At 40.1% G+C, this 27430-nt stretch overlaps 1 protein-coding gene across 5 annotated transcripts in view; it reads left to right on the top strand.

The window, feature by feature from the left end:
- Window positions 1–863: 863 nt before the first annotated feature.
- Window positions 864–27430, top strand: part of myo18ab (myosin XVIIIA b) — a 132272-nt gene continuing 105705 nt past the window's right edge. For 4 of the 5 annotated variants that reach the window (XM_086260623.1, XM_086260620.1, XM_086260619.1 and 1 more), the window contains exons 1-2: window positions 864–1356; window positions 3951–5025. In XM_086260623.1, coding sequence (XP_086116749.1) covers window positions 4036–5025 — 990 coding nt within the window. In that variant the 5' untranslated portion in view covers window positions 864–1356; window positions 3951–4035. Of the gene's footprint in view, window positions 1357–3950; window positions 5026–27430 lie in introns of those variants that run through there. The other variant, XM_086260615.1, reaches the window with a different exon arrangement.

The raw sequence follows: 27430 nt of genomic DNA, 5'->3' as shown, positions 1-27430 counted from the left end.
CTAATGATACTCCCTAAAGGAAGCATATATAACGTAAACACAGTTGATCCCATAGCACTGAACCCTGTGGAAGTCCATAATTAACCTTACTGTGTGAAGAGCACTCTTCTTTTACATGAACAAATTGGAGTGTATTAGTTAGATATAATTCAAATCACTGCACTGTAGCATCTTTCATACCTACAAGCATGCTCTAATGATTGTAATAAAATATTATGGTCAGCAGTATCGAACGCTGCACTAAGGTCTAGCAGGATAAGCACAGAGATGAGTCCACTGTCAGAGGCTGAAAGAGGATCATTTGTAACTTTCACTAAAGCTGTTTCTGTGCTGTGATGCTGTGGTGGGCTCTGAAATCTGACTGGAACTCTTCAAATAAGCCATTCCTCTGCAAATGATTAGTCGGCTTTTTTTTTTTTACACAATTATTCTTTCAAGAATTTTTGCGATAAAAGGAAGGTTGGAGATCGGCCTATAATTAGCTAAGACCGGTGGGTCTAGGGATGGGTTTTTAAGTATTGGTTTAATTAATGGTTTCATTTAATTACAGCTTAAAGACCTGTGCTACATAGCTAATTATTAGAGATAGGTCGATCATATTTAAGATAGAAACATTACATAACACAAATGTTGATGGTTTGGAGGATGTAATTACTGAAGTGAACTCAGTAATTAAACAATAGTAATACCATTGTTATAGTAAAGTAAATAACAATGGTATTGAAAGTAGCCGTACATAATGTTATATCTGTGAAATGATCCCAAGTATTTTTTTCACTAATGGTTAAAATTTTATTTGTTAAGAAATTCATGAAGTCATTACTAGTTAATGTTAAAGGGATGGTTGGCTCAACAGAGCTCTGACTTTTTGTCAGCCTGGCTACAGTGCTGAAGAGAAACCTGGGGTTGTTCTTATTTTCTTCCATCAGTGATGAATAGTAAGATGTTCTGGCTTTATGGAGGGCTTTTTTTTTAATTTTTATAAAGCAGCAAACTATTTTCCCAGGCTTTCTTTTTCACTGGAGTTACATTATCCAGAGTCGTACATAGTGAACAAGTAGAATTATTAACAAGATAATCGACTGCTGTGCACAAATACTGTGGTACAGTGGTACAGTTTAAATACACAACTCACAATTAAAAACCGTCTTTCCAGTAGTGTACCTGGTTACACTGTATGAACAGAAGGGGGAGTAGGTTGACCGCGTTTTAGATACAGTATTGACGCTTCAGAGCTGGACTGGGAGCAGCCTGCTATCACAACCAGAGCCTGAAAGCTTGTTTCTGTTCCCTACAAGCCGAGCTACACCCATTAACAAGGGACTAGCGAGGCTTCGTTTGAAGTATTGGAAAGCTGTGAGTATCTGTTCCTATAATAAGATGTGCTTCTACTGAGAAGGCACATTTAGTGTTAAGGCAGCTGTGCTGAGACGGACAGGCAGTCAGTGGGGCTGACTGAATGATTTTCATAGGATCCCAGAGTGTTCCAGGATTTGCTTTACCAAAATGAGGGCAAAGAACTGAGGCTGTGACCTGAGCCAATTAGGCTAGTTAGCTAGCTAGACGCTAAATGAAAAGTGAAAAAAAAATACATAAAATATGTAACCTTGTGTTTTTGGCGCGTTCTCATTTGGAATAGCATAAAACAAGAGATTTTGATTATTAGGTAACATTACCTTCATTTACAAAGCAGTAGCTCGGCTAGCTAATGTAGCTGAGAAGCTATACTTATTTTAGCTCTGTCATGCTTTTGTCCCCGACTTCACGCTTAATGAGAAGTGCGGCTGACAAATACGCTTTGTTTACGTTAGTGGTTAAGTATTAGTGTCGATTTAACCGCAGAAGCCAAGTAGATAAAAGGGAGGCAACTTAAAACTCTTAAGCCATTTAGCGTTTTAGCATTCCTTAACCAGTGCATATAGGACCTAACGCTACTCTTAGTGCAGACGCTCTTCGTTTATTTTGGCTACAGATGACAGAAGGTAATAATCTGAGCGGACTGTTAAGGAAACCTTTACTGTTCTGGCAAATTGGTTATTTGATACTGTGTTGCTAAACACTATATGTAAATCTGTACAACACGTTACCACGGTAGTTTTGCTGTATAGATATAAATAGCTGTGATGTTTTCAGTGCTATTCTGTTACACCTTTGAGCATATGACTACTTCATAACTGACAGTTTAGGCTCTTGCCTGATTAGGTTTTTATAACAGCTGAATGACCTTTTTTGCTGGAAATCCGGACTTATCTTAGCAGGAGAAATCACTGACATAATTCACCTATTCCACAGTTAAAATAGTAGGAGGTTTTTTTTATTTTTTGTAAATAAGAATCTCTGTGTATTACCCAGCAGTTTATAAGAACCAGGCTGAACCATGTGGATGTGCCTGCCTGGACTTTTCAGTTTGTGGCAGGACTTTACCTTATTTGTGAGGCTTACAAAAATGGTCTTGTCAAGCTTCTCCAGTGGGCTTCTTTAATGTAAGAATACTAGAAGTGTTCAGGGATGTAGGTCTGTTTTTTTTTGCAAGGTTGTCTACACATATGCTCTATGCAAACAATCAGGTTTGCTTAGACGTTTGATGCCAGCTTAAAAAAATGTTTTAGATCTGGTCTGTGCATTTTAATAGTTGTAAAATTATGTGTGTAATTACGGACATTTTTAACTATATGCAACAATACAGTGGTAAAAAATCCATTAAATAAGCAGGCAGAATCATGAAACAAAGCAGACAAAACATGTGGGACTACAAAACATATTCCAATACAGAAAGTGCTGCTAAACTGTTGAGGCTGAGAAGTGATATAAAAATGTAACTATGAGACAGTATAAATGTCTGTTGTCAGATTATGCCACCACTAGCAATAATAATAATAAGACATCCATCCATTCTGTTCCGTTTATCCTTGTCAGGGTCACGGGGGAGCTGGAGCCTATCCCAGTGTACACCCTGGACAGGTCACCAGTCCATTACAGGGCTAACACATAGAGGCACACAACCATTTGCACCTATGGGCAATTTAGATTTACCAGTTGACCTAACCCCTCTAACTGCACGTTGGTAACCACAGAAGGTCCTGGCTTCAATTCCACCAACAGGCCAGAGTCTTTCTGTGTGGAGTTTGCATGTTCTCCCACAGTCCGAAGACTTCAATAATACTGATAATAATTATTGTTTATATTATTTAATTGTGACATTAATGAGAAAAGGCAATTTTCTTAGCCTGTCTGACTGTTCTAGGTGTGTGAAAACATTAGGGAATCATTATTCTTTCATTATCGCTGTTACAGCCGCACACTGTCCTGCTTACCTTAATTTTTTATTCAGTTACAACCTTTTGGTCTGTGTGACCTTCGTCAGGTACAAAGAAACAGTGTTCATACACGTTTGCGCATATATACACATTGAGTAAGATTCAGCCAATTAGGGATTCCTGGCTATTAGGTAAATGGTAAAATGGTAAATGGACTGGTTCTTATATAGCGCTTTTCTACTCTTCTGAGCACTCAAAGCGCTTTACACAACTTGTGCATTCACCCATTCACACCCATTCGCACAAGCACATTTTTCTAGGTGCTAGGCATGTCACACCTGCATAACAGTCCACTCAGAATGTCAGTGCAGTCATCAACAAACCAAATAACGTTTAACATCGCCATCTGATCCGATAACCGGACAATTCATGTCTCTTATATATTCAGAAATTATCACTTAAATTCATAAATTGCCACAATTACAGAACTAGTTTACAACAAATATTCCTACTTTATGCACAAACCAGTGATGTATAATATTTTAAAATACCAACATCGCAATATATAACAGTCACATATACCACTAAATACACTCATGGACACGCGCTGGTGTGCATGGAGAGCAGTTACTGTAATATTTAGCAGTTTAACAGAAATTGTTCTCTCTGTCTCTCTCTTTTTTTAATTCTTAGCCTTTCCTCGCTGGATCATAGCAAACACACCTGACCTGAAGTCAGTTCAGCCGAAAAGGGAACACTAAGTTAATTTAGTGCCACAATGTTTAATCTAAAGAAAAAGGAGAAGGAGAAGAAGGAGAAAAAGGAGAGGATGTCTGCAGCAGAGCTGCGCAGTCTGGAGGAGATGAGCATGCGCCGTGGTTTCTTCAACCTGAAGAGGGAGTCGAAGCGGGAATCTAGGAACAAGCTTGAGATTTCCAACCCCATTCCCATCAAAGTGGCCAGCACCAGTGATCTCCCCCTCACTGACATTGAATTAGATGGCTTGAGTAACCGAAGCAGCATGATCCTGGATGACCAACTAAGCATTGCCAGCTCCAATGATGATCTGAAGGGTGAGGGTGGAGGAGGACAGGATGGACAACGCAGCTCAGTGCGAGATCGAGTTGCTCACTTTGGTTCACTTGCCAAGCAGAACTCTACACAGATGATGAAACGCTTCTCCTTTTCCCAGAGAAGCAAAGAGGAGAGCCCTTCAGAGGGATCCACCCCTTCAGGCCAGAATTCTGCTGCCCCATCCCCACAGGTGGAGAGTAAAGTTTTCAATATGCTCCGCAAGCACAGCCTCAAGCAGCAGCCTGGAGCAGAAGCCCCCAAAAGAATCTGCATTCCCGAAGTGGTCGATAAAACCTTCCCTGCACAACTCCAGCTGCCAGCTGTGGTTGCTCCAAGTCCACCTGAAACCCGTGAACTGGAACTCCAGCGCCGTAACACTGGTGACTTTGGATTTTCTTTGCGTCGCACTACAATGCTGGACCGCAGCCCTGATGGAGGGGTGTACAGACGTGTGGTTCACTTTGCAGAGCCTGGTGCAGGCACTAAGGACCTGGCACTGGGCCTGGTGCCAGGCGATAGGCTGGTGGAGATAAATGGACGAAATGTGGAGAATAAGAGTCGAGACGAGATAGTGGAGATGATCCGTCAGTCAGGAGACACGGTGAGGCTGAAGGTGCAGCCAATACTGGAGTTAAGTGAGCTGAGTCGCTTCTGGCTGAGGAACACCGAGGGGCTGCGCAGGGAGGCCAGACTGGTAAGGACCTCTTCCACTTATATATTGCTTTGTTGGTGATCAGCAGTGGCATACAACCTTTTTGTCAGTTCTGCATATTTTGATTTTGAAAAGCCATGCACCTTTCAAACATGTAAAAAGTACAGAGTAATTGTCTCTATTGCCGAGATGTACAATTTGGGTGTTCCTGTGCTTATATTATTCTTTATCAATTGCTCATTGTTTTCTAGTTTATAAGTTAATTGTTAGTAGAAGCCTGGAGATTAAAACTTTCTTTAAAACATACGTTTTGTGCTGCTGATTGAACATAGCAAAGATGACTTTTATTTTCCCTTTCATGGTTTGAAATTATATTTTTGTCCACTCATTTCAAACTCACTTAAAAGGCTCTAAACAGAAATTTCTTACTCCGCCTCTTTTTCTTGACTAAACCCTTTTTGATTTTATTATAATTACCTAACCCTTACCACACCCAAGTTAATAATATATATTTTTTTACAACAAGAATGTTCTGGACCTTTTTGTTTAGTTTGTTCTTCCTGCTTCTGTGTGAGGTTTCTTCTGCAGCCTCTAAACCCTTCTGATGACCTTCTGATCTTACATTTTCAGTCATTTTTGACTGCTGTCATCTGGCAAAGGCAGGTGAAAATGCTGACCTTAGTGGTGAGGGTGTAGCTAGATGATTGATGTATTTTTAGGTTTTAGCCTTTACAGAGCCCTTCCTCAGCAGCAGCTTGGCACAGACTTCCATTTCTGCAAAGTCAGCTTTTCCTTCATTTTTACCTGAAGTGCTGATACACTCAGCATAATGTGTGTTTACACAGCACTGAGTTCATCAGTACAACCACTGACTCGATATCGTACGGCTCAATGCTTTTTCGTTGACAGAATTACTGTTTTCATTCGCTAATTCTTTCCTGTCACATTTACCAATTTAAACTACTGTCAACACTTCACAGATGTTTAACAGTATGTAGGTTGTAACGGTGATTCACTGGGCATAATTGTGTATTTTCTGTTAAGCTTTTAATTTGAAAATCCACCTCGTATGCTAATGGAAACTGAACGCAGTGTTAATGAAACTTGTATTGATGATTGCATGTTTAGCTGTCATAATGTACAAAACAACATTTTCAATAACCCGCTGAGTAGAATTGCAATGATTAGACAAGTAAAGATGGTAATATTTTGCTGATCCCCCCCTTTGTTTGATTCTGCTTTATATTTGGATCCTTGAACAGTTGTAATACTTTGTAGCTGAAAATCTTACATTCAGTTTGCGCTAATTGTATAGATACCTGGCTTTAACAGCATCTGAGTTTACTCCAGCGGGCTCAGTGTCCCGATCAGGGCATAGTTGGCAGTATCAGAGGACTTTGTTTGGCTTTGGATCAAGAGTCCTTGTGACACAGTCAGGCTGAAAGAGACTCTGATCCCCTACTCCCACAATGGAATTCATCTCCTCTGGGATGCAGGGAGTGACTGTGCAGCCCATGCTGCCTTTTTCTAAACAGGAGACAGAGGCAGTGGCTAACTGAGGAGGTCTTTCTCTACAGTGGCTGTTTGTTAGGAAAATGCTGCTCTGAGTACTGGATAAGGACTTACTTGTGTCATGTGGGGAACTTCTAAAGTTTTCATGAAGCAAACAGGAAGTGTACACCGGAGGGAACTTTGTTTTAAGTGTATAGACAATCTTTGGTCAAGTACGCAAACATTCTGCACACCACAGAATGATCCGTTTTGTTGAGTTTTTTTATGTATGTTAAACAGCAGGCCTCTCTGTGTCTCTTTGTTCACTTTAATTGATATCACCAACTTGGGTTAAACAAAGGCAAGCTGACAAAGGGCCCATCATTCAATCTTGATAAAGTGTTGCCAAGTCACACTCCCAATTCCAACAGCAGCTGCTGGCTTTTCTGCATATTTTAAACATATTTTTAAAGCTAAGGTGTGTTGGTGCAATGAGTCTTCAACACAAGTATGAACACATTAAGACTTGATCAGGACTTGGAAGCAGGCAGACAGGATGCACTATTGTTTTAGCTGTGACCAGCATAGACAGGATATTCTTAAAAAAGCACGGGGATATCTTCGGAAACGAAACAACACATAGTACAATCATAGCCATATGTTTAAACTAAGGCCAGACACAGTAGCTGGGTCAGCTGATGTCAAAGCTTCTGTCAGTTGTTTTTTCGAAATGAACTTTTCTGCTGGTCATTTTGAGCATTTACTGATATTACTAAAAAACCATCAAAGAAACATTAGTGGTGTCTTCGCTCTTATGTATTTACATTGCACTGGGAACACCAGTCCACAGAGAGAAACACTGACCAGCCTGGCTGACCCTTTGAAGGGCTGCTCTAATGGTTTCCAGTTGCTGCCATAATGGAAAGCCCCTAACATGACACAAAGTAAGCCTCTTATCCAATTATACTCTGAGCAGCATTTTCCTGCTCAGAAGCCAGAGCTTCTGTCTCTTACCATGTTGTGTCCTGATGACTCTATTACACACACAAGCATACAAAGCATGAAAACAGTGGCAGCCATGCCGCCACAGCTGGTAACAGCTAAGAAGTTTGGCACACTCATAGTGTCTTGACCTGCCAGTCGCCTGGTCAAGGATATCCTGCCTTATCATCCTTTTCGATCTAAAAGGGACTATCAAATTGTTATATTGATTGATTGTCAATTGTTATTGTCATGTTATATTCAGTAAGACTTGAAACAAGTGACTGAGTTAGTTCCCGTTCTACTAAACAAGGGGATGTCCTTTTAGTCTGTTTACTTCCCGCTGTTTTTCTCCCTATCTTTTTGAATTTTGTCTTTGATTGGATCTGGCTTTCAAATGTCTTTACTGGCTGTCTCTGTATTAGGGTTTCCTACTTTACTGATGGCTTTCTTTCTATGTTAAGGCTCATTAGGCGCTAAGATAGTGATGTTTTAATTGTATAGAGGGCGAAATAATTAATTGGTCTCTTGCTGAATTTGTAAGTTTGCCTTCTTTGAGAGTCAAAGTCAAAGTCAAAGTCAGCTTTATTGTCAATTCTGCCACATGTACAGGACATACAGAGAATAGAAACTACGTTACTCTCAATCCCTAGATAAAATAGCAAATGAACATTTAAATATAAGAGTGATTAAAAATGCAAGTAAAATAATTAAAAAGTAAAATTTAAATAAATAAATACAATACAATTTTTACATATAACAAGAAAGCTATACAATATACAATATAATGAGTAAATGACATTGAGTGCAAACCAGGCAGAGTAGTGCAAATGGAGATTTGGTAATGTACGGTAAGAGATAGTGTAACAACAAAGTCTTATGAGGTAGTGGCAGTCCAATGCTCCACAAAGTGACTGGTAACTGGTGCAGGCCAGTGAGTGAGTTAGAGAGTGTGTGTGTGTGTGTGACAGAGTTCAGTAGGACCGTGGAGGAGAGAGGGGAGAGGGGGCAGAATCGGGAGGGAGTTAAGCTTCCTGACAGCCTGATGGATGGAGCTGTCCTTCAGTCTGCTGGTCCTGGCCCGGAGACTCCGCAGTCTCCTCCCCGATGGCAGCAGCTTGAAGAAGCTTTGCATTGGGTGCGTGGGATCAGCCGCTATGCAAAGGGATTTTTTAGTGAGACGGGTGCTGTAAATGTCCTGGAGGGAGGGGAGAGCGACACCAATGATCCTCTCTGCAGCTCTCACTATGCGTTGGAGGGTTCTATGACAGGACGCATTGCAGGCTCCAAACCACACAGTGATGCAGCTCGACAGGATGCTCTCGATGGTGCCTCTGTAGAAAGTGTACATGATGGGGGCTGGTGCTCCTGCTCTTCTTAGTTTGCGGAGAAAGGAGAGACGCTGCTGTGATTTCTTGGCCAGTGCTGTGGTGTTGTACGTCCAGGAGAGATCCTCTGTGATGTGCACACCCAAGAACTTGGTGCTGCTCACTCTCTCCACAGACGCTCCGTCAATGGTCAGAGGAGCATGTTGGGTGTGCATTCTCCTGAAGTCCACAACAATCTCCTTCGTCTTCTCCACATTCAGAGAGAGATTGTTGTCAGCACACCACGTGGCCAGGCGTCTCACCTCACTTCTGTAGTCGGTCTCATCCCTGTTGCTAATGAGACCCACCACCGTTGTGTCGTCCGCAAACTTGATGAAGAGGTTGGAGCTGTATGATGGAGTGCAGTCATGGGTCAGCAGAGTGAAGAGGAGGGGGCTCAGCACACATCCCTGCGGGGCCCCCGTGTTTAAAATGATGGTGCTGGATGTATTACTGCCGACCCGTACTGCTTGAGGTCTTCCGGTGAGGAAATCCAACAGCCAGTTGCACAGTGAGGTGTTGAGCCCCAGCTGGACCAGTTTTTGAGTGAGCTGTTGGGGGATTATAGTGTTGAATGCTGAACTGAAATCTATGAACAGCATTCGAACATATGAGTCATTTTTGTCCAGGTGTGTGAGTGCCGAGTGGAGTGCAGTGGAGATGGCATCATCGGTTGAGCGGTTGGGCCGATACGCAAACTGGAAGGGATCCAGGGAGGGGGGCAGGACAGTCTTGATGTGTTGCATGACTAGTCGTTCGAAGCACTTCATCAGGATGGGAGTAAGTGCAACAGGACGGTAGTCATTAAAGCAGGAGGGAGATGACTTTTTTGGAACCGGAATGATTGTGGTGGCTTTAAAACATGTGGGGACGACAGCCTGGATGAGTGATATGTTGAAGATGTCTGTGAAGACATCAGTGAGTTCCACTGCACAGTCTCTCAGTACACGACCAGGAATGTTGTCAGGACCCGGAGCTTTACGTGCATTGATCCTGCTGAGGGATCTCCTCACGCTGTCCGGGGACAGAGTCATCACCTGGTCACCAGGAGGGGGTGGGGTCTTCTGTGTGAGAACTGAACAGTGTCTCTCCACCTAGTCACATTTTGCTTGTGCATCAAATACAATGCAAAGCGTTAAGGTAATTTATTTATTTTATGATTATTTTATAATGTGTGTGGTCATCGCTATAGCAATGTGGCTGAGCATCTTGTGACCTGATTAGCGTTAGATACGAACGCTACAACAAAGGTGGACGTCGGGGTGTGGATATATCTGCTGCTTGGTCTGTGGCTTTTCGTCAGAGTCACGGGCCACTGTGTTGGGTTTTTTTTTTTTTTTTAAGCTTTTCTATCGTTGCTGGGTTTCAAAAATGGTGGTTTTAATTTTTTCACTTTGGAACCATGGCCGAGCAAGTAGTATTTCAGTACCAGGTACTATGCCTAATGGAAAACCTTTAAAACCATTGCAAGTCGATCTGAGTAGGTACTAGTGGAAAAGGGACTTATCTGTCACTCCTAAGGCATACCTGACCATTGTCTCGATGTCCACATACATGTCCTGCACCACCCTCACATACTTCTGTACCACATCTAGTTTCCTGATACAGTACCAAAGTTCTTCTCTTGGCTTACTCGGTCACCCTGACCTGCTGCCCATCAAGCTAAAAAGCATCCTTTCTTCTTTGTCAGTGTCCAGCCTCTCATACAACTCAGTAGAGCAGGGCGATATGACCAAAAATGTCTATCACGATATACATTTGAAAATCTGCGATAACGACACAACTGACGATATAATTGACACTAGACAAAATACTTTACAACTCTACAACTTTATTAGTGCAAAAAAAACAAACAACCCATCAATGTATTTTGCACTTACACAAGCAGCTTTTTAAGTGCATTAAAGTTATATAAAAATTTGCAGTGCAAATGCAAATCCTTGCTGACAGTTTAACCAAAAGGCATTTCCAGTGGAAATTGGCCGACATATCCTCAGCATAACCATGTATAATATCCACAAAACTTAAAAAGAGGTTATACAAACACTTATGTTGAAGCACAGTACGTATCACTCCGAGGCTCCTGCCTACGATAGCCGTAACGCTCCGACAGTCCATCAAGTGGTGCGGCTTCGTAGCTTAGCAAAGTCGTACTGAAACATTTGACAGATTTTCGAGCGCCGTGTACATAAAATCGTTTCGAGGTCAGTAAACACAACCAGAGTTCATACATAAGGCACACGGGATTATAAGGGGCACTGTCGATTTTCTGAAAAATCAAAGGATTGATTTTAAGTGCACCGTATTTTCCAAACAACACGGTAATAATGACGGCCCGCTAGCATGCTCTACCAAAAATAGTGCTTTGTTGTATATCTGACGGACGAAAGCCAAACCAGTTCCACACCACTGAAGTTGCAGCATTTTTACAAACCAGTTCTGGTTCATCTGTTTCATTCAACGATCCGCTTTCGCTCTTCTCATTCTTCGTCGCAGCCATGTGCGTATGTAAACAAAGGCACTGGCGCATGTGCGTTTTACCCATATTCTATCGCGATATGTCATTTTCCTATCGTTGCCCAACATTACACCGGTATTACCGTAAACGGTATGATATAGCCCAGCCCTACAACTCAGTATAAGCCTTTTCTTTTCCCTTGTTCGCCTTTTTTCAAACAACTTGCCTCATTCATAATGCATGACACAAAGCCCCACATTTTTAAGTCGCAATTTAATATATTTTTTTTAGATGTTATTATTTGATATCTTAATAATATGCAAACATCTTTTACATTAACATGTCTTCATATCATATTTAACAGAGGTCCCGCACATTAAAGCGGGATGATTCGTTATGGAATAATGTGCTTAAGGCATTATTATATTACATTAGTTTGCAATGAAATGTAACTGAACTACAGAGAGACACTTGATAAAATTAGCACATCCTCTCAGTCAGCTGAAGTTTTCTTCAGTGAATGTTGGCCTATGACACTGTTAAGACACAATGACGTCTGTGGTGTTCTATTATAAACACGTATGAAAACAGTGATATGTCAAGTTTTTGTCTTGGATGAGTTCCTTAGTTCCATGTTGCGCTCCTCATTTTTCCATCTCAAATCCATATTCCCCCTAAAAAGTGTTCAAGTAGTGTTATTATTGATGTAAGCATATATTAAGTAGAAAGAATGCCTTAACTTGTCATGTAATTGCCATTGCCAAGAAGCTTACATCTTTAGTATTTGGCACACTTTTGCATAATTATCTCAGCTATTTACAGCCACACCCTGTTAAGTAGGATAACATGCAGCATGGAAATGTTTAAGTAAACCTGCTAACTAGTAAATATTATTCACATAAGATTTTAACAGCAGGAATAAAAACTGAAAAGGTCTGAAATAAGAGGGCTGGGTGGAGCGTGAGAGAGACTGGAGGCTAAAGTAGTAAGAAGCCGTCTTTTCTTGTCTTAACAGGCTGCCTAAAAGCAACGGAAAGCACGTCTTCCCTTTAGGTCTCACTTTGGTATTTGTGGAATCTGTTTTCGAACAAATAGGCCACTTCCTGACCCTATCCTCCCGAGAATCTCTTGTGGAGGAAGAGGAATGAGTTTTTGAGGATCAGGGTTGATGGAGGAGGGAAGGAACTTGATGGGTTCATATGGCTTAGAAAACATCTTGGAAAACAGTTTGCTGTATGGTTTTCTGTATGGTAAACTGTTTTCTATGATGGTTCTACACGCTGTATTTAAAAAAACTTTTTTCACACGTTGTTATTCAGCATGATCTAAACATCTGGAATCCAGAATAATGGACTCGGGATCATTGACTAAGACTGTGTTAAAGCTGACAGTAGTTCTGTACAAACACAGTGTCCTAATTAATGCTTTCATAAATGGAAGTGTTAATCATTTGTTTTCATCAATAAACAAAATGCAGTGACTGAACAAAAGAGAAATCTAAATCAAATCAATATTTGGTGTGACCACCTTTGCCTTCAAAACAGCATCAGTTCTTCTAGGTACACTTGTACACAGTTTTTGAAGGAACTTGGCTGGTAGGTTGTTAACAGCTTGGAGAACTAAGCATAGATCCTCTGTGTATGCTGGCTTCCTCACATCCTTCTGTCTCTTCATGCAGACAGTCTTGATTATGTTGAGATCAGGGCTCTGTGGGGGCCATGCCATCACTTACAGTACTTCTTGTTGTTCTTTTCGCTGAAGATAGTTCTTAATGACTTTGGCTGTGTGTTTGGGGTTGTTGTCCTGCTGCAGAATACACTTGGGGGCAATAAATAATCATTTATATTTCTGAAAGCATTCTTTTCTTATAGCATTTTTTTCACATCTGCCTAAAACTTTTGCACAGTACTGTACATGCATGTATACATAAAAAAAATATATACTGCAGTTGCTCTTGAAGATAAAAAGCTAATCACACCAAAGGAAATAAAATGTTCTTTGTGTACTTCTAGGCAGAGCAAAAAATGAAGATGTATCAAAAGCTTTTAGCCATGTACATCACATCAAGTCATGGCTAACAAGCAGTGGACAGAGTGTTTTCAGATACAACTACTATGGCATTAACCAGCCATAAAACCACGGACGGGTGCTGCTACAAGATCGTTATTATCTTGTCTAGACATCATACCTAACTATTAAAAACGAGGCCGTGTGTAAGAGCCATCAGAAATTCGGATTGTGTATAACCCGGAAACTGGTATGAATTAATCCAACTACACATAAATGGATGGGCATTTCTCTTTCAAAAGAGCTAATGCTAATAACACCACATACAAAGATGTTGCAACATCAATAAATAGGTCTTTTAACGTTTCAACATTCAACTGATGAGGACTGACAAGCCAGTAGACTGGAATGCCGTAGGACAAGTTTTAAGTTTTGTGATAAGTGATGGTTGGAGCACACATTTAATGGCGGTGCATAACTTTACATCAGTGTGTCACAGTTGCCTTTACTTAACATTATTGGTAATTACCCGAATATTTTTGTTTCTGTAATGGTTGCACTACGTGCATATGCTCCTTAATTGGAATAATGCTAAAATGTACCTATTGTTGTTATCCATAATTTTTTAAAATGTACTGCTTGCCAAAAAAAATAAGACAAATTGAAAAGCACATTATTATTTTCTTAATAACGACGCCAAATTGCATTTATTTAGTTGCATTCTTGAATAGAAAAATTTATTTTAGTGGTTGAATATGATATTTTATTAAATTCTTAATTCATACATTTTTTAAATTAATATCCTGACATTGGTTCTTGAAAAGGATTATATAAATATGTCTGTATAGGTTCTCAGTCATCCAGGTCATGGTAGTTTAAGGAACTTGGACTATGGAAATAATATTTTTTCTTTATTTACTTACTTTTGACTTCACAAAGTCAAGTCTAGTGTGCTGGTTCAAATTTAGGTATAAAAACGTGAATTCAGTTTGAAATGCGGCATTTATGTTCAAAATGGTGAAAAAGGGAGGAGTCTGTGTTAAAGCACTTGTAGATGTTCGAGGGTTCTCACAGTTTGATCAAGTATGCTTTGGAGTGGATTGCCAAGACTGATACTTGCGGTAAGGAAGAGGCAGAAAGCCGACTGAAGCAGATATCTGGCACCTCAAGATTTTAAGTACTAGAGCCAGAGCTCCATCTCAGATAAATACGTCTAGATCAGGTAAATGGACTGCTTCTTTTATACCACTTTTCTACTTGACCCTACTTAGCTTGTGAGCTCAGACAAGTTCGTGGTCAGGGTGCTATGGCCATAATCAGGGTCTGAGAAGATCTCAAGAATGAATAAGCACATGACTGAATGAACAAGGCTTTAATGTAAAAATGGCTTATAAGAAGTCATTATTAAGCCCTGTTTGTACCTAGAAATGCCTGAGATTTGCTAGGGAGCATAAAAACATAACTGTAGACTACTGGAAGAAGGTACTCTGAATAGACGAGTCCACGTTTAAAGTGTGTTTCAGCATCATCCTGTTTATGTCTGCAGAAAAGCTGGCAAACATTTTGATGCTATAAGCAGTTCACCCAGGTTGAAATCTCATGATCATCCTCACGCCACAAATCAAGATCTTGCATGAAGCTTCAGAATGAGGTAAATTGGAAGAAAAACTGTCAGTCAAAACAGAATTCAATGATTTGTAAGTCATTGAAAGCCTATATTTAATTTAAAGTACTGAAAATACAAGAGATTAAATGATAAATAAATAAACAAACTATGCCAGCAATGTATTTGAAAAAATCTGGGAGACTGGCATGCTTTTGGCTATGCTCGTCTCACTAATAACAAATGTTCAATTCTTGTAGAAGTAAACAAGGGCTTAAATACTTACTTTGCTTTCCCTGAGTAAGCCTTAATATGGACTACAGCAACAAAAAAAAGTATATGGCCTCAGCCTACAGAAAGGCCTTGGCCTTGGTGAAGTTGAACTTCTTGCTGTGAGGCGAGGGTGCACACCACCACACCACCATGTTGCCAAGTTCTGCATTTATAACATATTATTTTAAATATTCCTTGCATAAAGTATCAATAAGAGTATTTATTCTGCACGATGTGAATCCTCATCATTGAAATATTGACAACTGGCCTGTAGGTGTAAATAGACAGTGGAGTCCTGGCCTGACAAGTTAGCTCTTTTGTGTTGTGCCATCAGCTTAGTCAGAGGTTTTGTAGTTTCCCGGATGTATATATCATGTCATTCCTCCTGGCACTTAACAGCATGGACTATATTACTCTGTTTGTCCCAGGGGACCAGATCCTTCGGGTGGACCATGTTTGGGTTTGAAAGCTACAGAGACGTGGTGTTTGGAGAAAATTTGCGAGTTAGCGTGGATCACCCCGTGCGTGAGGCTGCACGGTGCTAACACGTTTACGAGCTAACCGCACTAATGTGTTGATGCCGTGCAGCCCCACGCATGGGCAATCCGTGCTAATGTGTTAACGAGCTAACTGCACTAACGCGCTGAGGCCGTGCAGCCCCACGCATGGGGTAATCTGTGCTAGCGTGTTAACGAGCTAACCGCACTAAGGTGTTGATGCTGAGCAGCCACATGCACTGGCAATCTGCATTAATGCGGTTGTAACGTTAACGTCATTTTAACAAGATTAATGCTGGCAGCACTAATTTTTAGACATAAGTTGTAACGGCCGCCATTTTCTTTGTGAGTGTTTATTACATTGCGTGCTGCGGGGAAAAGCCTGTTCTAACGTTTAGAACAGCCTGTTTTAAGGTTTATTTTGAGGACCTGATGGCTGTTTATTGCTTCCCATCCGTAAACTCCATACTCTATCGTGTGATTCTTGCATAGGTGGTAGAAGAGGTTTGCCGTGTTTGAGTCTGAGGTGGGGACCGGTTTGCGACATAATTTGCATAGCACAGTTTTGTGGTCCGTGTCAGACTTTTCGTAGTCAAACCATGTCCATGCTACAGAGGTAGCCCGTCGTTTAGGAATAAGGTCCTCGATTTGTTTTGATTGGTCCTTCTGTTTTTAGCTATCTGGTTCTGCCTCATCTTCACTGGATTTGCTGGTATTATCTGTGCCCCAGTAAAAAGATATTGGCGTTAACAGTGTATTTTGCGACAAAACGAAACAAAAGATGGCGTATAATTTGAAATGATAAATGTTTTCATTTCATTATCCTATATATTTTGTCATATCGAACAGCCCTAATAATTGGTCATCTGGTAACTTCCCTACCACCCAGAGCCTGTCCCAACTCCTCTTTGAACTCTGCATAACATTTTTCCTTTTTCAACTTCTACCAAGAACCAGATCTATTCCCTGGATGAAAAAAGTCCAAACATGCTCCAGACTTGCTGTGGAGATATTGTTAATGCTAATATTGTTGTGCTAAAATAAATACCACATTTCTGAGGAAGCCAGTTACCTAGCTCTCAGCAGGTAAGAAATGTGTGTAAGAGTTAAAGAAAAGTGGCGGATTAGCACACCGCCAGAGCCCATGTCTTGGTTTGATACCACAGTTTGTTTTGGTCTGTCTCTGTTAGTGCTGCTGCTGCCTGAAAACCACACCGTCAGCACTCTCCTTTTTCTACACACTAAGCACAGTGACACAGCAGCATGGTCAAAACATGCTGTCTCCGTTGAAACACTTGGATGTTTCCCTGTCAACGCTATTATTGTTCACTAAAACTAAAAGAAAATCTAAACAAAAACTAAACTTTAAAAAGAAATTAAAACTGAAATGATTTTGTGGACTTGGAAACAAGCTAAAGTAAAACACAAATATATAGGAAATATCCCCAGTCTTAGTGTGTATCACCACTACTTTGATGAGGATCTATGCTCTCTATACAATAATACTTAATTAAAAGTAACACTCTAACTGAATGTGTTCTTTTTATTTAAGGAATCCCGCTGACTTAAGTAATTACACTGGGTCCTGTGGTTGGGGTTGTTGTTGGTATGTTGAGCTGGCAGTGGGAGAGATCCAGCTCTGTGTGTAATGTAACAGCAAACGTGTGTGTAAATAATGGATGCAAAGCATGTTCATGCCATCGGGGTCTGCTGTGGTCATTCACATGAGACTTTTCCATTTTATCTTGTGCAGCAACTAGCAGGTCAAGCCAACCAAAGTATATATCATTGTGATCATTAGCTCTGATGAGTCATTTAGTTATTTTGTTCTTGACAGCAGACACTTCCTGTATGAAACCCCCCAAAATGCAAGAGTAGGAATTCATTGCAACAAATGTAAGCATGCTCCTTGTTTTTTGGGTCTTATACTGTCTTGTGGTATTTGAGATATAGAACTCACCAAGGCACTGGTGCCACATAGATTGCAATGAATTGCACTCCATTCTGTGTGGCAGGGGTGTTTCAAACATAAGTGATTTCATGGTTTGGCTACTAAGCTGTTGTTCAGTAGAAGATGTGGTCAGAGTGAATCAGTCACATTAATCACTTTCATTTACCTCTAAGCACATGCTCTGGCTCATACTTTTGTTAAACTCGAGTGGATTCAAGTGGAGCTCCAGTTTTTCACCTAGTGCCAGGTTAAATTATGGTCTCGGGGCCCCATTTAAAAAATAAAATAAAAAGAAAGAAAAGTTTATTATAAATATATGCACACTTAAAAAGACCACATTTGTGCCACTCAATGAAAACTGCTTTTCAGTTTTTGTTTGACCAAATGGGCAGAGTGCCTCTGTGTTTTATCTATAATTTCCTCTCCTGACCTAAGCCCCGAGATTTCTGCCAGCCCAACACAGCAGACAGTGGATTAGCCTGATTGTACACTACGGTATTCAGTCATAAGTTATGGTGTGTGTGTGTGTGTTCACCTAACTAATGGCTTGCATATAGCAATCTAGTAATTTACAGATATTGTATTTACTTTTAACTATGCAAAAGACTACTGAAATATCATGTGAAATATGTTGGTTGAGTTTGAGCTTTAAGTCATATAAAATCTATCCCACCTCTCTTTTTTCTGTAAGAGTCAGTCATCCTTGAAATGCATCTAGGAAACCTTAGGGGAGGTGATTATGTAATTTAGGTTTTAGGGTTGCACATATAGAAACTTTTTTTAAAATTTATTCTTGTACCTGTACTCTACTGTGATTTTTATCCCTGATATCCCTGTGTTTTGTTTTTTGTTTTGTATTTTTTTGTCGTCAGTCCAAGTCAGAGTTACCCTGATGATATTGTCAGGAACTTTTTTCAGACTTGACAAAACTACAGATTACTGAGCCACACAACTCCCTGGTAAATTCGTAAATTCATGAATTGTAGTCATGCTCAACTCTTAAGTAATGTTGAGTGATATCAGGAGTTAGGGTGATATGACCCAAAATTCATATCTTGATATTCTTTAGCTGGATGGCGATATAAGATATATATCTTGATATGTTTTTTAAAGCCATAAAGTAAGAACAAAAAGAGAGTTCTTAGTCAAAGCTGTGTCCCAAATCTCACATAGGCACTTTTATTAACATACAGCATAGATGTACAAGAAAAAATTACTCTGAAATAAATTATCAGCATTTATTAAATAATAATGCTCCATAAATAAAACATAAAAAAATAATGTTGTTTTTGTGCATAACAAAAAAGCTCACAATTGTGCAGTCAAAATGTAAACTAAAAGATGCTGAGCATAACAACAAAGACAGACCGCAGCAGGTTTCGTGGTCAGTAAACACAACCAGAATTCATACATAAGGCGCACTGTCGATTTTTGAGAAAATGAAAGGATTTTAGGCCAGTCGTCAACGTGTTAACCCGGTTAGCTCATTAACGCGTTGACGCCGTCCAGCCCTACGCACGGGGTCATCTACGGTAACTCGTTAACAGAGATTTGCCCCGTTAATGCAGTTATGGCCTTAACGTCACACTGGCAGCACTAAAATAGTAATCTTCAAATGTTTTCTTTTTACTGACCAGCTCCTCTTTGATAGCTTCCGTGTCCATCTTGTCGTTGCCTGCAGGTGAAGCGATGGGGGAGGGGGAGTTGTGTTCAGTGAAGGGGAGAGGCGAGGCCGAGTAACGTTGTGTAGGGACAAAAGTGGACGAAAGAGAGGCAAACTTGCGGCTCCACAAGTATAATTAAAGTAACATAGACTATATCGATATAAACGATATTGTCACATCTCATATCTCGTATAAAAATATATCGATATATTTAAAAAGTCGATATATAGCCCAGTCCCATCAGGAGTCATTAACAGATCAAAAGTAATGTACCCAATTTTTCTCAAATAAAGTCAGTTAATCTGGGTTTATTTGACACACACATAAAACCAAAATGGATTCCAGTAGGAAAACAATCCTCCCCGGCTGTGTATGTGTATGTCTGCAAATACTGCAAAAAATCTTGTGAAGACGTGATGTTTTTCTGTCCTTGTAAATTGTGTGGCTTTGAAATGATTGCAACCTTTTACTGTTTTGTTGTTTTTCACTTACCTTTGTGTTAGATTGGCAAAGCTGTGACACTATCATTGGGTAGAAAAGTTGATGACCATTTCTAACACAGCCGGCTGATTTCAGGATCATCTTTTTGCTGGTACTAAATTGAATTGTGCTCCCACGGATCTTTGTGAAGTGTCAGCACGAGGCTTGGTACATAGATGTCACCAAATACACCCACCAAAGAGGGAAAAAATTATCATGAAGGCCTGAAGTTGACATAAACAAAGAACCCTTTCGCTCTTTGAACACATTTCCAAGTTAACTTTCAACAACCTAAATCCTTTATGGATTGTGATGTGTTCAGAAGCTGCAACCTGATTTCTTCTGACATCATTGACATGTCATCAATACATTCCATTGAACCACACATGCTTTTAGCTTTCATGATGCTGAGGGTTTTAGTCAATGAGGCTGTTTGTTTGGTTTTGGCAGCAGTCACTGGCCTGTGCTTTGCTGCCCCAATATCTCTTGCACTTTAATCAGATATGAATTACAGGAGCTGATTCTTAGTGTGTAAAGGGCATCATCTGCTGTTTTGTTATGCCTATGCATGCCTCAGAAATTACAGTAGCCAAACAGAATTCGCATGCTTAGGAGTGAAGAAATATGTTCATTTGAGATGGGGTATTTTTTGTTTCTTTTGAAATGTAGAACTGTGTATGTCTGTTTGTGTATGCATTATTATCATCTTTGCGTTTTTAATTTTGTCACTACCAACAAATACTCAACTTTGCCACCTGCAGCCCTGCCTCTGCTCTTTTTGTTAGTGCTATTGTCTCTAAATTATACATAGCAAGTCTCACTACCATCTGTACACCTTATCTTTCATTCATGTTGCTATCCTGTGACAAATCACCTGACACCTGTCTCCACCCACTCCATCTTGCCTGAATTCTCTCCGCCTCTCTTGTGCATTTGTATGTCTGCCTTTGTGAGCACAAAGTGTAATATTTTGAAAACAAGGAAATATGGGGACCTTTGACTTGTTCAGTTTAGATTCTGGTTTAGGTTAGGTTAAAGATATTGCTATCAGCACACGTGGTATGAGACAGTCATGAGATCGAATAATATAATCATTAGGCACCTTGAGTCAACTGTTGTTGTGATCCGGGACTATATAAATAACACTGACTTGAATCACCTATAGCTTTTTATATTACCGTATATCCAATAATAGGATAAATTTATATCTTCATGTAATTTAATTATAAAGCTGTCAGTTTCACTGTAATTTGTGATTTACACCAGTATGCTGTGTTTTCCTTAAGTTATCTTCAAATAGAGTAGGCTGCTGGTGATCAGTAAAAAATTGCTATGTTTTTATTGTCAAGATTATTAGATACTTTGTCATTAGATTCTTTCTCAGGATCAAGGGTCGAGGATTAGCTTCTTAATTTTACCATATGAGGAAAGAAAATCAAGAGTTTGTAGCTGGGGTGCTGTTTCTTGGATGGGAAACACCCAGCTGCTTCTACTGATGGGTGCCAATGATATTCTGGGCAGTTTTAATCATCTTCTGCAGAGCTTTCCGGGCTTAGGCCTTGATCATCCCATTGTGATGTTTCCAGTTAAGAAGATTTCTGTTGCTCTTCTTTAGAAGTCAACAAGTACTTGAAGTTGAGTTGTTTTTGAGCTTTCTTCATTAGGGTTGAGATGAGTGATAACCACAGCTTCAGTGATGTAAAGTATTTCGCCTAATTCAACAATCGAGTCCTTAGTTCTCTTGATCATAAGCAGTGGGTTGTTTAGTGAACTTTTACATGGTAAAAGCCTGGGCTATGCTCTCACGCTTTGCTTTCACCTTATTTTTGTCTTTCCATATGTTAGTAAATTAAGTATGTAATATTCTAAATATTATATAAATAAAATGACAGTTAAATATTTTTAGAAAAAAACAACAGAGTTGGGTCAAATTTCAGACTGTTGATTTCATCTCATCTGATTTGATTTCACACAAGCCTTTGCATACAGGACTTTGCTACTCATGATACACAGAGTCACCGTAGAGATGTTACGTCAGCGCATTTCTCCCTTCTTTCACCACCCTCTTCTTTAGGCTGCATTCTTTCCAAAGGCACTTTAGCTTGACATTCCCACAACCCTCATTCTCTTTCATCTTGACTAAAGCTATCATAAAATATTTGTACCTTATCTACATCAATCTCCCATTCCCTTCCCAGATTAATGTGGAAGCCACTGCAGAAAAATATATTCTGTAGTTTTGGGATTGCTGAAGTGTGTGTGTGTGTGTGTTTGTGTGTGTGTGTGTGTGTGTGTGTGTGTGTGTGTGTGTGCGTGTGTGTGTGTGTGGTTTTTTTTTGGTTCCATGGCTCCATCTTGTGGAGAAAGATCAGAAGTGTGGGGAAATGCAGAGCACTAAGGGGTCAATATCTGCTGCCTACTGGCTGCTCCCAATAGGGCTTAAATATCTTGGACTCTCCGCCAGTTGCGCTTAGAACTGAAGAAGTGTCTTGGATGAGAGGTGTAACATATTCAAGAAACTTAAAGAAGTCCAGTCGCTTTTCTTTCCAAGCTCCTTAGATTAACATGATCTGGATGACGGGGAACCTTCACAGGCTCATAAACCTGACAGCTGCAGTAAAAAGTACTGTGATTGCTCAATGAGTAGGAAAGCAAAATTTAAGTACCTGTTGATGCCTTCTGCGTTTTCATTTTTGAGTTGTTTCCATAATTCTCCTGATTTGATCTTTTGCACATCGAGGGGCTGCTGTCTTGTGGCTGGTTCTAAGCTTTGGATAGCTTTAGCTTTGGACAATTTGCCTTTCTTTAATCTTTATAATGTCCATGTCAGCTGGGTGAAGGGGATTAAACTGTTTGATTAGGTTTGTTGTTACCAATGTTTTCATGGCTGACCCCTGAACCCCTGGTGAACTTTGCATCTTCACTCAGAGTGAGGAGCTTCAATGCAATATTTTTGTGTGGCTGTAAGTGTGTGCATTACTTTTTGCCTGCATCGTGTGTTGCACATTAAACAGACCAACCTGAGCCTGACCAGTTGGCCACCAATAAGGGCTGAGGACATTGGCAATGGGGATTTTCTGGTCCCTGGCTAGCCAATCAGCGCATCTCTAAAACATATGACTGTGGTAATTAAAACATGCCTCAGACAGGGTTTACTTACTAAAACAATCACTTAAAAAATATATATATACATATATAAAACGTGGGTCCTTTTTAGGAAAAGCCACAGATTAGTATAAAAAACTCCTGTTAACAACAACGGTAAATAACATTACTCATAAGAGAACAGACTTTACTTAACTGGGACTCATTCAACTGAAAAAGTACCACAGTTTAGACAGAACAGAGATAAGACCTGGGTTTTCTTTCTTTCCTTTGCTAGCAGCATGAGAGAAGCATTCATTTCCTGTAACATGTTCCACTCTGCTTCTGCTTTCATTGTGATGCCTTCCTTTAGCTGCTTTACACGTCTTCCTCTTTGCTGTATACACTGGTTTCACAAAGGAAGACAGTGCAACTAGGAACCCCAGCACTCTACACAGCACATGTAACATGTCTTGTACAAAATTCAAAAGCAGAGAGAGTTGATAAAATAGAAGGTTTTGTAGGATTAGAAAGCTGTAGTGCTAAATGAGGAATTGAATTGGAACAAGATGACTCGACTAAATATGAAGGTACGTTACCATTATATGGGACATGGCATTGTAACTCAACTCGGAAGTTCTAAGAAATAATGGCTAAGATCTCTCCTGAATATTGCTCTACGAGATCGATGTATCTTTTGTCATTATAGCAAGCTCGTACTGTAGTGCTGTGCAAATTCTGTGTCTCTGTGTGTACATATACAGTTATGTTTAAAAATTGAATTACTTGAAAAAACAAAAACTGGGTGCACAAGTTGATATTATTTAGGATTTTCTGTAATCTGAACAGGCTCAAAAGTATACATACAGACTTAAATACATTTCTCAAAAACTTGCAACAGTTTTTAATCAGAGTATACCATCAAGTCAGTTAGGTTGCAGAGGGAGTTATTAATCAGTTCCAGCTGCTTTGGTGTCGAAACAGGTGCACTAGAGAGGCAACAGTGAGCCGACCCCCAAACAGGAATGGTTTTACAGGTAGAAGCCACTGACAATTTCCCCCTACTCATCTTTTCTGACCTCTTTTTCACTGGTTTTGCATTTGGTTAAGGTCAGTGTCACTAGTGGTAGCATAAGAATGGCTCATCAATATGTGCTGTGGCCAGAAGGTTTGCTGTGTTTCCCAATCCCCCCCAAGACAGAATCACTTGTCTGATCAGGACCATACCATTACATTTTTTTTGTTCTCAAAGATATTTTTATCAGATTAAAACGACAAACAAAAAGAGATACACAAAAAATTCTTATACAATATGTGAGTAGGTAGGCTTCACGATGATTGCTTAAGCTGACATAATAAAATACAGCTTAATAACACAATCACATTAGGGCTGGGCTATATCATACCGTTCACGGTAATACCGGTGTAATGTTGGGCAACGATAGGAAAATGACATATCGCGATAGAATATGGGTAAAACGCGCATGCGCAGTGCCTTTGTTTACATACGCACATGGCGGCGACGCAGAATGAGAAGAGCGAAAGCGGATCGTTGAATGAAACGGATGAACCAGAACTGGTTTGTAAAAATGCTGCAACTTCAGTGGTGTGGAACTGGTTTAGCTTTCGTCTGTCAGATATACAACAAAGCACTATTTTTGGTAGAGCATGCTAGCGGGCCGTCGTTATTACCGTGTTTTTTGGAAAATACAGCACACTTAAAATCAATCCTTTAATTTTTCAGAAAATCGACAGTGCCCCTTATAATCCCGTGTGCCTTATGTATGAATTCTGGTTGTGTTTACTGACCTCGAAACGATTTTATGTCGTACACGGCGCTCGAAAATCTGTCAAATGTTTCAGTACGACTTTGCTAAGCTACGAAGCCGCACCGCTTGATGGATTGTTGGAGCATTACGGCTATCGTAGGCAGGAGCCTCGCGGAGTGATACGTACTGTGCTTCAACATAATATTACAGTACTGTGTGTGTATAACCTCTTTTTAAGTTTTGTGGATATTATACATTGTTATGCTGAGGATATGTCGGCCAATTTCCACTGGAAATGTCTTTTGGTTAAACTGTCAGCAAGGATTTGCATTTGCACTGTAAACTTTTTATATAACTTTAATGCACATAAAAAATGGTAAATGGCCTGTATTTATATAGCGCTTTACTAGTCCCTAAGGACCCCAAAGCGCTTTACATATCCAGTCATCCACCCATTCACACACACATTCACACACTGGTGATGGCAAGCTACATTGTAGCCACAGCCACCCTGGGGCGCACTGACAGAGGCGAGGCTGCCGGACACTGGCGCCACCGGGCCCTCTGACCACCACCAGTAGGCAACGGGTGAAGTGTCTTGCCCAAGGACACAACAACCGAGACTGTCCGAGCCGGGGCTCGAACCGGCAACCTTCCGATTACAAGGCGAAAAAACAGCTGCTTGTTTAAGTGTAAATACATTGATGTTGTTTTTGCACTAATACAGTTGTGGAGTTGTAAAGTATTTTGTCTAGTGTCAATTATATCGTCAGTTATATTGTTATTGCAAATTTTCAAATGTATATCGTGATAAATATTTTTGGTCATATCGCCCTGCTCTAAATCACATATCTTTTAATTGTTGTTTACCCCCTACCCATCCCACACAATAACTCTGTCCCTCGATCCAGGTTAAAAAAACCCCCAAAAAACCCCCAACAACAACAAAAAAACCGAGGAAAAACAGAGGATTTGCTGAGCAGCCGAAGGCTGGAAAAATATTTCAGGAATTGCCTCCACACCTTGTAAAACTTTCCGGTGGTGTTACTAATCGAATAACAGATCTTTTCAAGGCTTAAATAACACATAAGGCGCCTCAGCCCCGTCCATCTTAGTAGGACTGCACATTTCGCTACAAGGGAAGCAAAAGACACTGACAAGGTCAGCCGTGCATCAGCCTCCCCATTAGTGCCAAAAATAGAAACTAATGGATTAGGATCCATATGATATTCAAGAATTAGAGACAAAGGTTGAAATATGTCCATCCAGAATGTTTTGAGTTTAGGACATGCCTAGAACATATGGATAAGAGAAGCATCCTCACTCTCACATTTATCACAAGAGGGGTCCACATTCAGAAAAATACAAGCTAATTTGACTTTTTACCAGAACGGTTGAGTCTAACGGGCAGTTATCTTTGCTTTGGAAATAGACCCAAGATATAATGCAGCGTGTATTTGCTGCCCAATAGTAATACTGGAAATTAGGCATTGCCAGGTAGGGATGGGTATTGATAAGATTTTCACGATTCCGATTCCATTTTCGATTCTGTTTAACGATTCGATTCTTTATCGATTCTCTTATCGATTCTTTTTAAAAAAGGAGAACACTAAGTTCGATTAGCTTAGAACTTCGTTTTATATCTTCTCTTTGAACAAGATAGAAATTTAGGAGTAACATGGTCTTACAAACCCAACAGTGAGATCTTAAGAGATCCAGCCTACGGCTCTTCAATGGGGTGTCACAGGGTGCCCAGGAAAAAAAATTGTAAATGTAAAATAATAAAATAAATATTCTTCTGTAGCAATAACAAAGCATAACATAAATTATTCAGTAGCAATTACACAAGAATATCCAGTAATGTCCCTGCCTACAATTAAACACATTCACTTACCTAAAATTGGGGGCATCTGCTGTGGCAAATGGGTTCAAGCCAGTGTTGCCAACTTAGCAACTTTGTCGCTATATTTAGCGAGTTTTCAGACCCCTTAGCGACTTTTTTTTAGAAAAAAAGTCGCTAAAAAAAGACGTGAAAGCGCGTATCGCTTTTACTCTCAACAAGCAGTGGGTGCTGTAACGCAGTCAGTTCTTCTTTTACTCTTTTACTCTTATGCTGTTTTGTGGATGACAAGGTTTAAAACTACTTATAAACACACACACAAAGTAACTCCACCAGAGTGCCTATTTCAGGTCACTTTTGCCGGTCCAAGCCCGGGTAAAGGAGCAGGGTTGGAATTGTGACATTAAAAAAAACAATAATTGCTAAAATAAATTTAATTTGTAGTTCTAAATAAACTCTAAATGCATTTAGGACGTTTTTTACTCACTTTATGTCTCTTCCACGATGTTATTTCTCTCTCCAACAACATAGGTTACAATTAGATTAGCATGACCAATTATGCAAATTAGGCGATGACGTCATTTAGCGACTTCTAGCGACTTTTAGGACAACCAATAGCGATTTTCCTTACTGAGGAGTTGGCAACACTGGTTCAAGCCTTTTACCACAAACTTAGTCACTGCTCGGTGACATTCGTCTATCCTGGCCTGAAAGGAGACGCTACCGGTAGACTGCAGCGAGAACTGCCAGCATCTGAGCCAGACTCTGTCTGTCTCTCTCATCATGGTCACCTAAATGCACAGTAATGGCAGGTTTTGTAATAAGGCAGATCGCGCTAACATAATATGCACTGTTAGTTGATTATTTACCTGCCGCATTAACGGGAGAGGATGTGCAAACGTTACCGCTGCTGCTGGGTTGAGATTCACGAGTCCGGAGCGGAATTAAAAACATGACATTCATTTAAGGTTATCACGTGTTT

Source organism: Aulonocara sp. 'chitande type north' Nkhata Bay, linkage group LG14 (genome assembly GCF_057382095.1).
Source record: "Aulonocara sp. 'chitande type north' Nkhata Bay isolate Kocher_YH1m ecotype deep benthic linkage group LG14, A_spYH_male_GT1.1, whole genome shotgun sequence".
Classification (NCBI taxonomy): domain Eukaryota; kingdom Metazoa; phylum Chordata; class Actinopteri; order Cichliformes; family Cichlidae; genus Aulonocara; species Aulonocara sp. 'chitande type north' Nkhata Bay.
Note: the sequence above shows the minus strand (reverse complement) of the source record. Positions and strands in the feature narration are given on the sequence as shown.